The 17,677-nt window shown below is 44.8% G+C and overlaps 1 protein-coding gene across 2 annotated transcripts in view; it reads right to left on the reverse strand.

The window, feature by feature from the left end:
• CCDC28B (coiled-coil domain containing 28B) overlaps window positions 1-17,677 on the reverse strand; it is a 47,693-nt gene that overhangs the window by 14,539 nt on the left and 15,477 nt on the right. For both annotated transcript variants that reach the window (XM_073551958.1, XM_073551957.1), the window contains 2 exons: window positions 10,122-10,285; window positions 8,921-9,066 (listed from right to left, as the gene is read on the reverse strand). In XM_073551958.1, coding sequence (XP_073408059.1) covers window positions 8,921-9,066; window positions 10,122-10,285 — 310 coding nt within the window. The remainder of the gene's footprint in view (window positions 1-8,920; window positions 9,067-10,121; window positions 10,286-17,677) is intronic.

Below are 17,677 nucleotides of genomic sequence, written 5' to 3' on the forward strand. Positions count from 1 at the left end.
TGTCTCAAGTTATTGCACAGAAGCTGCAGCGCTGACAGCTTCTATAGCACACAGATCTGTATGCTATAGAAGCGATCAGCCTGCAAAAAATGAGTGTCCCATAGTGGGACTAAGTGTAAAACTAAGAATGAATATAAAATACTAAAACTATAAAACTGTCCCGCTAGTTAACTCCTTTAGTGAGCAACATGAAAAAAAAGAAAAAAAAAGGCAAGAAAAGTATTAAGTTACGTACCGGTAACGGTATTTTTCGGAAGCCCATGACAGCACCACGAGAGAGGGGATCCGCCCTATAGGAACAGGAAACCTACAGATACAAAAAGGGCGGCACCTCTCCCACGCATCAGTTGGATTACAGAGCTTGAGAGGCTACCATGGTTAGTACACAACATATAATATATACAACCTATCTACCTTATTTACCAGAATTATTTTATACCCTCTCCCCCGTAAGGTGATTTTATGAACAATCTTCTAAAGGAGTGCACCACTATATGTGAACAAGGGAGGGAACTAAGGGTGCTGTCATGGGCTTCCGAAAAATACCATTACCGGTACGTAACTTAATACTTTATTCGGACTCCCATGACAGCACCACGAGAGAATTACAGAGATGTAAACTAACTTAGGGAGGGACTACAGCCTGCAGCACCCTTAGCCCGAAGGTGAGGTCTGAGGAGGCACCCATGTCTAACCGATAGTGGTTAAAGAAGGTGGAAGGAGATGACCAGGTGGCCGCCTTACATATTTGATCAATTGATACTCCAGATCTTTCTGCCCAGGATGATGCCATGGCCCGAGTGGAATGCGCCCTCAGATTATGTGGAGCTGGGCCGCCACCTGCTTTGTAGGCAAGAGAGATAGCCTCCCTAATCCACCTTGCTAACGTGCGTTTTGATACTCTGTATCCTTTCCTGGGACCTTTGAAGGATAGGAATAATGCGTTCTCCTTCTTCCAAGGATCCGAGGCTGCTAAATATGTAAGTACACATCTTCTAATATCTAATGCCTGAAGTTTCTGCTCTTTAGGGTTGGTTGGATTAGGGAGGAAGGAAGGCAGAACTATCTCCTGTGTCCTGTGGAATTGTGTTGCTACCTTGGGAAGGTATGCTGGATCTGGCCTTAGGATTACTCTATCCTGTAAGAACTCTGTGTAAGGGGGCAATCTGGAAAGTGCCTGTATGTCGCTCACCCTACGTGCGGATGTTATCGCTACCAGAAATGCTGTCTTAAGAGATATAACCTTTAGTGAGGCAGAATCTAAAGGTTCAAACGGACTTTCCGTCATGGCTGTAAGGACTAAGTTTAAGTCCCACGGCACACATCTGTCTTTGTGTATAGGTCTTGATCTGGCCGCTGCTCTGATGAACCTTGCTACCCAATAATTTTTTGCAATATCACCTGCAAACAGGGCCCCTAAGGCTGAAACCTGTACTTTTAATGTACTTGTGGAGAGACCCAATTCGAACCCTTTCTGGAGAAATTCCAGAATATGTTTTGTGGGAATTCCATCTCTGACGTCAAAGTGAAAGGTGGACAGGAAGCGTTTCCAGGTCCTAGCATAGATGTTAGTGGTAGTTAACTTTCTGCTCTTTAGGAGGGTGTCAATTAAGTTCTTGGAGAACCCTCTATTCTTTAATAGTGACCTTTCAAACACCACGCCGTCAAATGAAGTCCTGCTACTTGTGGGTGGCTGACTGGCCCCTGGTAGAGGAGATCCGGAAGGTTCGGCAGTACCCAGGGATCGCATACCGACATGGTCCTCAACCATGCGAACCAGGTCCTCCTGGGCCAAAAGGGGGCAATTAGTATGACTTTTGCCCGATCCTCTCTGATCTTCCTGACTACCAGAGGAAGAAGATTCAATGGCGGGAAGGCGTATGCCAGAGAAAAGTCCCATCTTATCAGGAGGGCATCCACCGCCAAGGGATTTTCCCTGGGGTTCAGAGAGCAGAACGATCTTTCTTTTCTGTTTTCTCTGGTGGCAAAGAGGTCTACCTCTGGCTGACCCCATCTGCGGACAATCTGGTGGTAAATATCTTTGTTCAAAGACCACTCTCCTTGTCTTAGAGCCTTGCGGCTTAAAAAGTCTGCTCTTACGTTGTCCTTTCCGCTGATGTGGAGCGCGGTTAAAGACAGAAAATTTTCCTCTGCTATCTGGAGGAGCCGTTCTGTTATCTGCATCAGAGCGCTGGAGCGGGTTCCACCTTGGTGGTTGACATATGCTACCGCTACTTGGTTGTCCGAGTGTATCCTTACATGATGGCCCTGTAGATACATAATGAGTTTCTTGACTGCCCATTCTATCGCCAATAGCTCTCTCTGGTTGGATGAGATTTCAGAATCAGAATCCCACTGTCCCTGTAACACTATGTCCCCCATATGGGCTCCCCAACCAAAGGAACTTGCGTCTGTGGTTATAATACGGGTTATGTGTGTTATCCAGGGCACCCCTGATGCTAGGTTCTCGCTATCGAGCCACCATCTCAGTGATGCAACAGCTGAGGGGCTTAGCAACATTCGACCTTGTAAGGAGCCTTCCAGGGCCCTGCTATTAACCAAGACGTCGTTTTGAAAGGCTCTGGTATGGAATTGTGCCCACCTGACTGCTGGGATGCATGAAGTTAGAGAGCCTAACAGGGACATGGCCTGTCTGAGGGTCATAGATGGATTATCAATTGCCCGAAGAACCTGCTCCTGTATCTTTTGTAATTTATCTAGTGGCAGCAGGCACTGCTGAGTCTCTGAATTTAGTAATAAGCCTAGAAACTTCTGTATTTTTAGGGGCTGGAGTCGGGATTTCTCGTAGTTTAAAATCCATCCGAGGTTTTCTAACCTGGATCTAGCTTTTTCTATCTGGGATCTACAATGACCTACTGATTTTCCCACAATCAAGAAATCGTCTAAATATGGAATGATTAAGACGTCAACCTCCCGTAAATGAGTCATAACCTCGGCCGCTATCTTTGTAAATACCCTGGGTGCTGCCGAGAGACCAAAGGGAAGGGCTCTATACTGATAATGACGTACTGTGCCCTCTACTGAAACTGCCACCCTCAGGAACTGCTGGAAGTCTGTATGGATAGGTACATGATAGTACGCATCTTTCAAATCTATGACTGCCATAAAACAACCTTTAAACAATATTTTTATTGTTGTATTAATGGACTCCATTTTAAATGTACGATTAATCAAAAACTCGTTAAGGGAACGAAGGTTTAATCGTTCTGAATGTCTTATCAGGTTTCTGGATTAGAAACAGGGGAGAGTAAAACCCTCTTCCTCTTTCAGCTTCTGGAACCTCTACCAGGACATTTTTTTGGCATAGGTTCAAGACTTCCGCTTCTAAAGCCGCTTGTTCGAGATGAGAAGATCTTAAGGGGGTTAGTTTAAAGGTATCCCGCGGGATCTGGGTAAATTCCAATCTAAGCCCGGTGGATATTACCTTGCGCACCCAGTCACTATTTGTAATCTGTGACCATGCCGGGAAGAAGGATGACAGTCTACCCCCCACGGGAATTGCTAGTCATTGATTTGGTCTCTTTTGATCTCTCGACGAGCGTGTGAACATATAGCCCGTACCTCTTCTCCTTCTGTCTTCCCATCTGGGGCGATATCTAATAGGCGAAGAGTTGCGCCTTCTCCCCTGGCCGAATCTCCTTCTACCAAATGGACGACGGTAGGACGCAGACGAAAGGTTTGGGAATTTTTTCTTGTCGTCCCCCGCCTTCTCAAGTAGCTCGTCTAGGACAGCTCCGAACAAATATTCGCCCTCACATGGAATCGCACAGAGCTTTGCACTGGACTGAATGTCTCCCTGCCAGCACTTTAGCCACAGGGCTCTGCGAGCTGCATTAGAAAGACCTGCTGCTCTGGCGGCCATTCTCACTGCATCCGCTGAGGCATCTGCTAGGAAGGCTGCTCCCTCTTGGATGGTCGGTAGGGCTCCAAGAATTGTCTGTCTTGATGTACCCTGTTTTAGTTGTGACTCCAACTGGTCCAACCAGACCATCATGGACCTGGCCGTGCACGTTGAAGCCACTGCTGGTCTTAAGGACCCGGCCGCCATTTCCCAGGTGTTTTTAAGGAAAGTATCAGCCTTTCTGTCTAGGGGATCTTTAAGGGATCCCATGTCCTCAAAGGGCAGCGAGGATTTTTTCGATGCCTTTGCAATGGCTGCGTCCAATTTGGGGGCTCTGTCCCAAGTATTCACTGCCGGATCGTCGAAGGGGTATCTGCGTTTGAGGGCTGGTGGTAGCGACCCTCTTTTATCCGGTTTTTTCCACTCTCTGTGGATCAGATCCTGGATCTTTTGATTTAACGGGAAGACTCTCCGCTTCCTTTGTTCCAGCCCACAGAACATGACATCCTGCATGGACAATTGGGCCTTAGGCTCCTCTACCTCCATTGTCCCTCTGACTGCTTTGACCAGCTTGTCTACCCGGTCAAGAGGCAGACAAAATCGCCCCGAGTCCTCTTCTCCTGAGGAGGACGAGGGAGATGAAGCCTGGGAGTCTCTGCTTTTTCTCCACTCTACCGAGGAATCGGACTCCGCTGGGACCTCGCCCCTTAGACTTTCCGGCTGGGACAAGGACTTTAGGGTTTCCCTCATTTCTGCCCTGACAATGTCCCTTAAACTCGCCGCTACCGCGGGCGACTCTTCTGCCACTGTCTGCTGAATACAGGGGGGGCACAATTTTTTGAGGCACGCGTCCGGTAATGGGCATGCACAGAGTGCGCATTCCCTATGTTTAGTCTTACTTGTAGCTTTTTTCCCCTAGAACAAAACACAGAAGGGGGGGTCCCGTCACTGAGTGAACTTTCACGAAGATCACTTACCAGTGCCGCAATCAAGGACCGGAGAATGAGGGGGATTTCTTTCAGCCGATGCTCCTGTCTGCCTGGAGGAGCTCTTACGAGTGGACTGGTCACTTCGTCCCAGCCGCTCATTACTGTCACGGGACACTTTCTTTTTCTGTTTGACCTGCCGAAGGTCATCCAGGGGCAGCAGTGATGTTTGCCGCTGCTGTCGCCCTTGCTTCTGCCGCTGGTGCTGCTCTCGATCACTCTCCATTACCACTGCTGCTGCTGTACGCTGCTGCTTGCAATAATGTGGCCAAGGCAAGGTACCCTGCCGGGGTCCTGCCTAAATACCCCTCCTCCGGTCAGCAGTATCCATGCCGCGCCCCTCCCCCCCTTAACAGGGCTCCCTACCCCAGCTGGCGCCGGACCCGGTCCGAAAGCCGACGCTATCGGTGTTTCCGATGGGCGCCGCCATCTTGGATTCTTCGCGCCTGCGCAGTGGCGCGCTGACCCGGAAGCGCATCCTCCGCCCGCCCCCTGACGTCACCGCTACCCCGGGAAAGACCGGAAGTCCCGCGGGACGCCCGGGAGCCCCGGAAGCAGCGCCACCCGGTCACAGCCCCCTGCAGCCGCGCTGCCGTCGTACCTGCGCCGCCGGAGCCGGGAACCCCCGGGGGGAATATACTCACCGGCGGCGGCCTAATCCCGGAGACGGACATCCTCCGGACGCCGCTCCCTGCTGCACACGCCACCGCCGTGCCACCCATCCTGGGCCACCGTGGCATCCTCCAGGAGATCCACACCAGGCCGAGGTAGGAGACCCCCTCGCTACCGGTATCGGCTGGCCGGCCTGGGATCCGGCTCTTCTGTAGGATCCCGTCCCCTCAGGAACAGGAAACCAAACTGATGCGTGGGAGAGGTGCCGCCCTTTTTGTATCTGTAGGTTTCCTGTTCCTATAGGGCGGATCCCCTCTCTCGTGGTGCTGTCATGGGAGTCCGAATAAACAATGCTTTATCATCATACCGCCGAACAAAAAGTGGAATAACGCGATCAAAGAGACGGATATAAATAAACGTGGTACCGATGAAAATGTCATCTTGTCCCGCAAAAAAACAAGCCACCATACAGCTCCATCACCGGAAAAATAAAAAAGTAATAGCTCTCAGAATAAAGCGATGCAAAAATAATTATTTTTTCTATAAAATAGTTTATATTGTATAAAAGCACCAAACATAAAAAAAAGATATAAATGAGGTATCGCTGTCATCGTACTGACCCGAAGAATAAAACTACTTTATCAATTTTACCACAAGCGGAACGGTATAAACGCTCCCCCCCCCCAAAAGAAATTAATGAATTGCTGTTTTTTGTTCATTCTGCCTCCCAAAAATTGGAATAAAAAGCAATAAAAAAGTAATGTGCCCGAAAATGGTACCAATTAAAATATCCCGCAAAAAATAAGACCTCACATGACTCAGTGGGCCAAAATATGAAAAAAATTATAGCTCTCAAAATGTGGTGATGCAAAAATTATTTTTTGCAATAAAAAGCGTCTTTTGGAGTGTGACAGCTGCCAAACATAAAAACCCGCTATAAAAACCCACTATAAATAGTAAATAAAACTCCTCTTTATCACCCTCTTACTTAGGGAAAAATAATAAAATTAAAAAAAATGTATTTATTTCCATTTTTCCCATTAGGGTTAGGGTTGGGTCTAAAGTTAGGGTTGGGGCTAAAGTTAAGGTTAGGGTTGGGGCGGCTGGGATTAGGGTAAGAGGTGAGTTAGGTTTGTGGTTAGGGTTATGGCTAGGTTTGGGATTAGGGTTAGGGGTGTGTTGGGGTTAGGGGTGGAGTTAGAATTGGGGGGTTTCCGCTGTTTAGGCACATCAGGGGCTCTCCAACTATGACATGCATCTGATCTCAATACCAGCCAATTCTGCGTTGAAAAAGTCAAACGGTGAATAGGATTTTGCTCCTTCCTTTCCGAGCTCTGCCATGCACCCAAACAGTGGTTTACCCCACATATGGGGTGTCAGCATACTCAGGACAAATTGCACAACAACTTTTGGGGTCCAATTTCTCCTGTTACCCTTGGAAAATAAAAATTGGGAGCGAAAAGTTCATTTTTGTGAAAAAAATAAGATTTTTTATTTTTACGGCTCTACATTATAAACTTCTGCGAAGCATGTGGGGGTTCAAAGTGCTTACCACACATCTAGATAAGTTCCTTAGGGGGTCTACTTTCCAAAATGGTGTCACTTGTGGGGGGTTTCCACTGTTTAGGCACATCAGGGGCTCTCCAAGTGCGACATCACGTCCGATCTCAATTCCAGCCAATTTTGCATTGGAAAGTCAAACGGCGCTCCTTCCCTTCCGAGCTCTGCCATGCGCCCAAACAGTGGTTTACCTGCATACAGTATATGGGGTATCTGTGTACTCAGGATAAATTGTACAACAACTTTTGCAGTACAATTTCTCCTGTTACCCATGGTAAAATAAAACAAATTGGATCTGAAGTGCATTTTTTGTGAAAAAAGTTAAATGTTCATTTTTTTAAAAACATTCCAAAAATTCCTGTGAAGCACCTAAAGGGTTAATAAACTTCTTGAATGTGGTTTTGAGCACTTTCAGGGGTGCAGTTTTTAGAATGGTGCCACTTTTGGGTATTTTCTATCATATAGACCCCTCAATGTGACTTCAAATGTGATGTGGTCCCTAAAAAAATAGTTTTGTTCATTTTGTTGTAAAAATGAATAATCGCTGGTCAACTTTTAACCCTTATAACTTCCTAACAACAAAAAAAATGTTGTTTCCAAAATTGTGCTGATGTAAAGTAAACATGTGGGAAATGTTATTTATTAGCTATTTTTGTGTGCCATATCTCTGTTTTAAGAGCATGAAAATTCAAAGTTGTAAAATTGCGAAATTTTCAAAATTTTCGCCAAATTTCTGTTTTTTTCATAAATAAACGGAAGCTATATCAAAGAAATTTTACCACTATCACGAAGTACAATATGTCACGAGAAAACAATGTCAGAATCACCAGAATCCATGGAAGTGTTCCAGAGTTATTACCTCATAAAGGGACAGTGGTCAGAATTGTAAAAATTGGCCCGGTCATTAACGTGCAAACCACCCTTTGGGGTAAAAGGGATTAAAAAATAGTGGCCAGTCCCTTTAAATCCCAGTTAACATCTTTAGGTTTGACTTGCCAGGTTAATGACGTTTTGCATTTTTTCTTTTTTTTATGTACAGAAAAGTATAGTTGAGCACAAATAAAGATATTGCATAATTTTTTAATGGAAAACGTTGTTTTTAACAAACTTTGGATTTTTTTTCACCACTTAAAAAAGAACCTAAACATGTTTGGTGTCTATGAACTCGTAATGACCTGGAAAATCATAATGGCAGGTCAGTTTCAGCATTTAATGAACATGGTAAAAAAAAACCTGTGGAATTGCACTCTTTTTTTTTTTTGCAATTTCACTGTACTTGATATTTTTTTCCGATTTTCCAGTACATGATATATTAAAACCATTGGTGTTGTTCAAAAGTACAATTTGTCCCGCAAGAAACAAGCCCTCACATGACCATATTGAACCGAAAAATAAAAAAAAGTTATGGCTCTGGGAATAAGGGGAGCAAAAAATGAAAACGCAAAAACGAAAATACATCTGGTTGTTAAGGGGTTAAAGTGTAAAACAGTACTCATCGTTATGTCTATAACGTATATTTTTTAAATGCCTTTGGTGATTTAAAAAAAAAAAATGTATAAATGTATGCTCTTTTATACACCTTCTGCACCCCCTCCACGCCCACAAAGTTGGCACTAAAATCCAGAAGGTTGTGTCTATGTAAACCAGTAAAAACTAAATGAAAAAAGGATACTGTTCAAAAGAAAAACATAAAGCACATACAGACATATTGCATACATTAAACTTATGCATCGAAATATAGACAGGCATAGGTTGAAGTTTAGCTCATGTTTGCTTACATGCCTACGTGTACATCCAACCCATACATCATATGTTTGCAGATGTACACATGTGAACCTAGTGTTAAACATAGATCAGATTGTTTCTTTGATATACAGTTTCTATTCGATTTCAGTCTTACATTATTTAGCAATTGCTCCAGGTTTCTCTCTGCGTGGGTCTCATCTTTTATTTCCTCTGCACACACATCCAGACTGAAGTGAAGACGTGCTAACTTTTCTTGCATCTCTCTCACCCTTTCCAGCTGCTCGAAAGAGCATACTCTTCCTACAGAAAACAGGTAACAAGGAAAAGGCTTATTACAATAAAGCACAGACTGGATAGATTTTCTCTCCATCTTGATGAGGGACCTGGTGGAGTCAGACACCCGATTCATTGAGTGGCAAATGCCTCTTAATGAATTTGGATCGTCTGACTAGTGTCTAGCACCTCCGTGTGTCACATCAGAAATCTTACTCCAGTCTCTGACTGAAGAAAGATTTTTGGTGTAGGGAATGTCGCAACTGTGAAAAAGCCAAAAATGGCAACTTTTTTGTGCCACTATATGTTTTACAAAAAATTTGTGACTTTTTAAACCAATTTGCACCATAATTCTGACAAAATTTATTTGATGAATCAACAAGTTTTCCTTCTTATTTTATTCCCACTGAACAAACAGGTTTTTTTTAAAAAAAAAAAAATTCATCATACTAGTGCCCAGTTTTTTCTCCTATTTTATTCCCACTGATCCTGTGAACATACAATTTTTTAAAATCCGCTATACTGTCCATTTTATTTAGTCCTATTTATTTAGTCTTTACAAAGGGGCGAGGTTCATTGGGTAATAATGCTGAGCAGTCTAAAGTCGAGCCCCAGAGTATCCTGTGAATCCTGCCCCTTTTGCAAAGACCATAAAAATAGCACTAAGTAAAAATTCCAAAATCTCTGGAACCGTATGGCAATTAAAAAAAAAACAACAACACTAGGAAATATAATTAGAACAAAAACTGGGCACTTCTGACTTGGTGCCAGGTTGTCCTTACGTACATTGGGTAGAGACTTTGGGAGCCCTATGCTATGCCTGGCATACAGCTCAAAGAGAACTTGGAGTGAACATATTCAATCAGAATATTCGAGAGTGTTCGCTACAGCTTTTTGGCTGAGAGCATCTGGCTAACATACGTAACTGTCCTCCTCTCTTCACGCTTTTGTCTTCCTTTAAAAGAAGGGAAATATATACTGTACATCCCCACAATATCATATGCACTTTTGCTTAACACTAGTTATAGTTCAACCTAATTGTTTTTCCCCTTTTAGACCATTGCTTCCTCTATCTCAACTACCGAATGCTTGAAGTTTTCCAGAGTGGAAGTCATTGAGAAGACTCAAGAGGCCTCCTTCCATTTCACACACATGAGAAACATCAGTTAGGAAGGAGTGCTGAAGACTAGGCCCTGGAGTCGCCACTTCACTGGGAGCAGATGGACGAACGCGCTCCTTAATACTCCTGAAAAACATAAGAAGTGAGATCTTTTACTAATATCACTCACTAAATGTCTTGCAATTAAATTTATTTAGAACCTATATACAGTGGGGAAAAAAAGTATTTAGTCAGCCACCAATTGTGCAAGTTATCCCACTTAAAAAGATGAGAGAGGCCAGTAATTTACATCATAGGTAGACCACAACTATGAGAGTCAAAATGAGAGAACAAATCCAGAAGATCACCTTGTCTGATTTGGCAACATTTATTTTGCAAATTATGGTGGAAAATAAGTATTTGGTCACCTAAAAACATGCAAGATTTCTGGCTCTCACAGACTTGTAACTTCTTCTTTAAGAGGCACCTCTGTCCGCCACTCATTACCTGTAGTAATGGCACCTGTTTGAACTTGTTATCAGCCTGTCCACAACCTCAGACAGTCACACTCCAAACTCTTCTATGGTGAAGACCAAAGAGCTGTTGAAGGACACCAAAAACAAAATTGTAGCCCTGCACTAGGCTGGGAAGACTGAATCTGCAATAGGCAAGCGGCTTGGTGTGATGTGATGTGGGAGCAATAATAAGAACATGGAAGACATACAAGATCACTGATAATCTCCCTCGATCTGGGGCTCCAGGCAAGATCTCACCCTGTGGGGTCAAAAGGATCACAAGAACTGTGATCAAAAATCCCAGGACCACACAGGGGGACCTAGTGAATGACCTTCATAGAGCTGGGACCACTGTAACAAAGGCTACAATCAGTAACACACTGCACCGCCAGGGACTCAGATCCTGCAGTGCCAGACATGTCCCCCTGCTTTAGCCAATACATGTCCAGGCCCTTCTGAAGTTTGCTAGAGAGCATTTGGATTATCCAAAAGAGTATTGGGAGAATGTCATATAGTCTGATGAAACCAAAGTAGAACTGTTTGGTAGAAACAAAACTTGTCGTGTTTGGAGGAGACAGAATGCTGAGTTGCATCCAAAGAACATCATACCTACTGTGAAGCATGAAGGTGGCAACATCATGCTTTAGGGCTGTTTCTCTGCAAAAGGGACCAGGACAACTGATTCGTATACATGGAAGAACGAATGGGGCCATGTATCGTGAGATTTTGAGTGCAAACCTCCTTCCATCATCAAGGGAATTGAAGATGAAATGTGGATGGGTCTTCAGTATGATAATGATCCCAAGCACACCACCAGGGCAATGAAGGAGTGGCTTCGTAAGAAGCATATGAAGGTCCTGGAGTGGCCTAGAGAGTCTCCAGATCTTATCCCCATAGAAAACCTTTGGAGGGATTTGAAAGACAGTGTTGCCCAGCGACAGGCCCAAAACATCACTGCTCTAGAGGAGATCTGCATGGACGAATGGGCCAACATACCACCAACATTGTGTGCCAACCTTGTGAAGACTTACAGAAAACATTTGACCTCTGTCATTGCCAACAAAGGATATATAATAAAATATTCAGAGGAACTTTTGTTAATGACCAAAATACTTATTTTCCACCATAATTTGCAAAATAAATGTTGGCAAATCAGACAAGGTGATTTTCTCGATTTGTTTTCTGATTTTGACTCAGATAGTTGTGGTCTACCTATGATGTCAGTTACAGGCCTCTCATCTTTTTAAGTGGGAGAACTTACACAATTGATGGCTGACTAAATACTTTTTTCCCCACTGTATACGGCAATCTAGAGTACAATACACGTGGATAAGGGATGGACAGGGCCAGCGTTTGGGACAGGCAGACCAGGCAGATGCCTGGGGCCCCAACCCACAAAGGGGGCCCCCGAATTTGCAGCCCCTTTGTGAAGTGCACAGAGGCTGTACAGCAGTGAATAACACTGTGCATCCTATATAGTCCCGGAACATCTCTCTCAAACCCCCCTCCAGCCCCCAACTCTCCCTCTTTCTCCCTGCATTCAGGTTACAAGTTAAGAGTGAGGGGGAAGGACCGATTACAGCATAACAGCGGTCAGTCAGAGCCAGCCAGGAAGATGCCTGCAGCCCTGTGTGTAAGGATTCCGGGCTTTTCTTGTGCCTGTTCGCCCTGATCCAAGATAGAGTCTTGGATCTCGCCCTGTCAAGGAACTTCCTGTCTGTCCTGATTATTTAAGTCCGGGTCATGTGTTCTCCTGTGCCTGAGTATTTTTTTTGCTGTCTTGCTCCTTCCCATCTGCTAGTGGACTCCCTGCTGCGGCTGCTGCTCGTTACTCAGTGCTCTTTCTCTCTACATTCTGCTGCCTACTGCCCTGCTGTGCTCAACTACTGTCTGGACTTCTGGAAAATAGGAGATTGACGGCACTCCAGGAATAAAGGAAAAAATATATATTTTACTGTGGCAAATTAAACCATATTAAAATCAAGTTGCCTGACGCGTTTCGAGTGCCTAGTGTGCACACCAGGCACTCGAAAAGCGTCAGGCAACTTGATTTTAATATGGCTTAATTTGCCACAATAAAGTATATATTTTTTTCTTTATTTCTGGAGTGCTGTCAATCTCCTTTTTTCCTGATTCAGCTATGCTAACTAGCTTGGACATGCACCCTCCACATGTGAACTGGCTCGTCTAATTTGGATTTATCTCGTGGCAGCTCCAAGTCCTCCCTCCATGCACCTGTCTGGACTCTTGGTGTAGATCTGATCACCCTTGTTGCTGCTGTGGCCATTAAGGAATCCTGACTTTTGCCATCTCCTCTGGGTCAATGTCTGTTGGAGCTGCGTTGCTGGACTTGTGCGGGACTTTCAGCCCTATAGGTACATATAGTGACCTTCTAGTGTTTTGCCTCTCCTGTGTTATGCTGGACTTCTACGTTTGAGTACCGTGTGCTTTTCACCCTTATGTTTGCTGGACTTACGCACCCTAGTGCTGTGTGCATGCTGATTTACTATATCGTGGGACTGCCTCATTAATATCGTATATTTGCTTACATATCTGCTGCTGGACTCCTACGTTCTGTGCCCTGTGCGCACTTGAGTATTAGTACAGTTGGACTGGTTATTATTAGCGGTCTTAGCCCGCTCTTCAGTCACTTAGGACATTTCCATAGTGTGCTGAGTTTTCGTTACAATTGCAGAAAGTGTACTGACAGTTTTGCCCTACTTATATAATTTCCATATTGTGCTGAGTTTTCGTTACAATTGCAGAAAGTGTACTGACCGTTTTGCCCTACTTATATAATTTCCATATTGTGCTGAGTTTTCGTTACAATTGCAGAAAGTGTACTGCTAGTTCTGCTTTACCTGCATTATTCCATATTGTGCTGTGTTTCTGTTACTGTTGCAGGAAGTACTCTGTTTAGTTTTGTCATTCTTGTGAAATATACTTATTTACATCAACTTTGGTCTCTCTCATATTGTCTCTCGCAATCAGATTCCATAGTGCCCATGTAATTATTACAGTGTGTCTGTGTCATCTCCTCCTGAGTCCTCATTATAGCTGCTCCTAGCACTGTCCTCGGAATGGATCTGTACAAGTGAAGCCGCAGAACCTGGTAAGTATACATGTATATGTGTATCTGTGTGTGTACATATGCAGTATACAATGTGTGTCTGTATATGTGTATATAGTATGTGTGTGCATATATACAGTATATAGTATGATTGTGTATATCTGTGGTGCGTGTGTGTGTATATATATATGAACTGCTTGGACCATTGCATTTTAATGGATTTATGAATAAAAAGAAAAAAATTTTTAACAGCATCCTGGATTGCTCACGTTATTGCTGGACTTTGCTTTGTCGTTGTTCATATATAAAATATATAAACTGTATATGTATGAGAGCATACTGTATATACACTGAATGTGTGTATATACTTTATATATGTGCTTGTACACACTGTATGTGTCTGTATACTGTATATACAGTATATAGTGTATGTTTCTATATTTATAAAGTATATATAATGTGTGTACATGTATAATGTGTATATGTGCTGCATATATAGTTCTGTAATTGTGGTGTCGCCATAACAGGCATCAGTAATTTATCGTATTTTGCGGATTGTAAAACGCTCTGGATTATAAAATGCACCCCAAATTTTGATGAGAAAAATAGGAAAAAAAACTTTTTGTAATAAAATGATGGTGCTTTTTATAATCCATGCGTCTTACTGCTTACCAGGGGTGGTGGCTGCGGTGAAGTGGGGTCCCATGGTCGCTGCTGGAGGAGGCAGGAGTGGAGCATTGCTGCAGGCCGCGATGAGTGGGTGTTCAGTGCTGCAGGGGCTCTGCAAACATTTTGTGAAAGGCCAGAACCCCCGCAGTTTATTTATTTTTACTCATTTACATAGCGCTATTAATTCCACAGCACTTTGCAGACTTTAGTGGCACTGTCCCCAATGGGGCTCACTATCTAAATTCCCTATCAGTAGGTCTTCTGAATGTGGGAGGAAAACAGAGAACTTGGAGGAAACCCACGCAAACATGGGGATAACATACAAACTCCTTGCAGATGTTGTCTTTGGTGGGATTTGAACCCAGAACCCCAGCGCAACAAGTCTGCAGTGCTAACCACTGAGCCACCGTGCCGCCCTAGTTGCATGGTTTCCTATTCGGTGAACTCCTGGGAAAATGGCTGCCGGAGGTGGCGCATGTGCAGATGGAGATCTCGGCACCAAGATCTCGGGAGATGAGAACTCAGCACTGAGATCTCCATCTGCGCATGCACTACCCCCGGCAGCCATTTTCCGGGCGTCCACCCCATAGGAAACCATGCAACTACGGGGACTCTGGCCTTTCACAAAATGTCGGCAGAGCCCACGCAGCTCCATACACCCGCTGCGCCGAACACCTACAGCGGCGCGCCACACTTGCGATTACCCCTTCATCCCAGCCTGCGGCCTGCAGAGACCCTGGGACCCTGCTCCGCCATGGCCGGTAAGGTATATCTGCATTATAAGACTCACTCCCATTTTACCCCAAAATTTTTGGGGAAAAAAGTGCATCTTATAATACGAAAAATATGGTATGTCTAATGCCTGTGTCTTACATTAGGGCCTGTTCACACTGTGTTTCTTTACTGTTGCATTCTGCCTGAATTCCCTATAGAGCCATAGATTGCAATGACAGGAATGGAGTTCACATGAATCCCACATGTGATGTTTTTTTTTCTGAATGTCTCAGTGTGTTCCAACAGCCACAGAAAAGTGGCCACTTTTAGACAAAAAAACACAGACAGACTCTGAGGGTATGTGCACGCGGTCAGTAATCGCTGCGGGTTGGACACTGTGTACTTGTGCAGCGTCCAGATGTTACAGCATAGTGGATGGGATCTCAAGAAATCCTATGCCCACTATGTGTCCACAGACGCCCGCGGCTCACCCACAGAGACGGACATGCGGCCAGTCTTTCCAGATCACAACACGTCTATTTATCTTGTGGAGATGCGATAAATCTCACCCGTACAATGCATTGGACGCAGTGAATCCGTACGGTTCATTGATCACATGTGGAGTCAGCTGCGTTCAATATCCGGCAGCGAACATGTGCTGCGTCCAAAGCGCTGCCAATTCCTGATTGTGTGCACCCGGCTTAAGAAAATAAATCAGTCAATTTCTGAAAAAAACTAACAAATTCATTTGACCTCTGCCGGTGTTAGTGCCATCTCTGGCCCCATCAGGAATTTATGTGAATCCTATTTTAGAGGGATTCAGGCAGAGCCCCTGGACGAACTGCAGAAGCACAGTGTGAACAGGGCTTAATATACTATTGTGTGGAAAAGTGCAGGCTACTATACTATTCTACGCTGTCCCAGTACAGTAGCCAGACACGGACGCCAGCCAGACATAGACACGGACGCCGGACAGACGAAATTTTTTTAATTTTTTTTTTTCATATAAATCTGTTGCTGTCATCTTTCAGCATTTCTGCAGCTCTTTTTTCCCTATACAAATGAATGGGACAAAAAAAATGAAAATGAAAAGGCTGCAAAAACGCTGAATATTTCCTGCCAACACTGTAGATCAATCTGCAGCAAAAATGGTTCTTGTGAACAGACACTACAGGGGATTTCTGAGAATGTAAAAACAATTAGCATGAAATGATTAATCCCCCGCAGCTCCAGCACTGATGCACCGGGGGTCTCCGCCAGTCTTAGCACTAGGCTGCAGGGGTCTTGTGGCTCCGGGGGTCTCCGCCGGTCTTAGCACTAAACTGCAGGGGTCTTGTGGCTCCGGGGGTCTCCGCCAGTCTTAGCACTAGGCTGCAGGGGTCTTGTGACTGCGGGGATCTCCGCCAGTCTTAGCACTAGGCTGCAGTGGTCTTGTGGCTCCGGGGGTCTCCGCCAGTCTTAGCACTAAACTGCAGGGGTCTTGTGGCTCCGGGGGTCTCCGCCAGTCTTAGCACTAGGCTGCAGGGGTCTTGTGACTGCGGGGGTCTCCGCCAGTCTTAGCACTAGGCTGCAGGGGTCTTGTGGCTCCGGGGGTCTCCGCCAGTCTTAGCACTAGGCTGCAGGGGTCTTGTGACTCCGGGGGTCTCTGCCAGTCTCAACACTGGGCTGCAGGGGTCTTGTGGCTCCGGGGGTCTCCGCTGGTCTTAGCACTAGGCTGCAGGGGTCTTGTGGCTCCAGGGGTCTCTGCCAGTCTTACCTCTGGGCTGCAGTGGTCTTGTGGCTCCAGGGGTCTCCCCTAGTCTTAGCACTGGGCTGCAGGGGTCTTGTGGCTTCACCTTATATTATAGCAGCAAAGTGAATAATAACCATCGTCCACGGAGCCAGAGGGGATTTAGCGGAGTAGTTTGGGGGATGTGTAGGACTTTTTTTAATCGCTTTTTATTCTGCCGTTTGCGAGGTAGGATATAGAAAAAGATGGCAATTCTGCTACTGTTTTCTATTATGTGACTGTACAACCCCCTTCACACGACCAATCATGTTTTTCACAGATGCCACGTGTCCCCTTTTTGACCTACGGTGCTGCACTCATGTCCGTATTTTCCAAGCAGCACAGATGACAAGGGCCAATACAAGTCTGAGGGTCCATGTAAACATGCCGTACATGTGCTGTCCGTTTTCTGTACGTGTGCCGTCCGTGTTTAACATGGAAAGTATATAAGAAGTTTTGTAATTTAATTTCCATTATCCATACCGGAAAAACACGGATGGCACATGAATGGCACACTGATTGAAAACACTGGTGACACCGATATCGGTGTAACATGTACTTGTTTTATATGGACATGGGGGCCCCACTTTGAATTTTGCCTAAGGCCCCAATTTGTCTAAAATCGGCCCTGGTGTTGGAAACCCCATCCACATGTAGCATTAAAACAAAAGTACTTGGAGTTCTAGACATGTTAAACATTTTCTCTCTTTCAAGTGGTTTTTGCATAGCAAAGGGTAAACTCTGTTGTGAAAACCCATAACATTTCCACAATAGAATGGGTACATTGAATTTTGTATGTTAAG

The sequence above is a fragment of the Dendrobates tinctorius genome, unplaced genomic scaffold, assembly GCF_039654945.1.
Source record: "Dendrobates tinctorius isolate UK_male_01 unplaced genomic scaffold, ASM3965494v1 ptg000183l, whole genome shotgun sequence".
Taxonomy (NCBI): domain Eukaryota; kingdom Metazoa; phylum Chordata; class Amphibia; order Anura; family Dendrobatidae; genus Dendrobates; species Dendrobates tinctorius.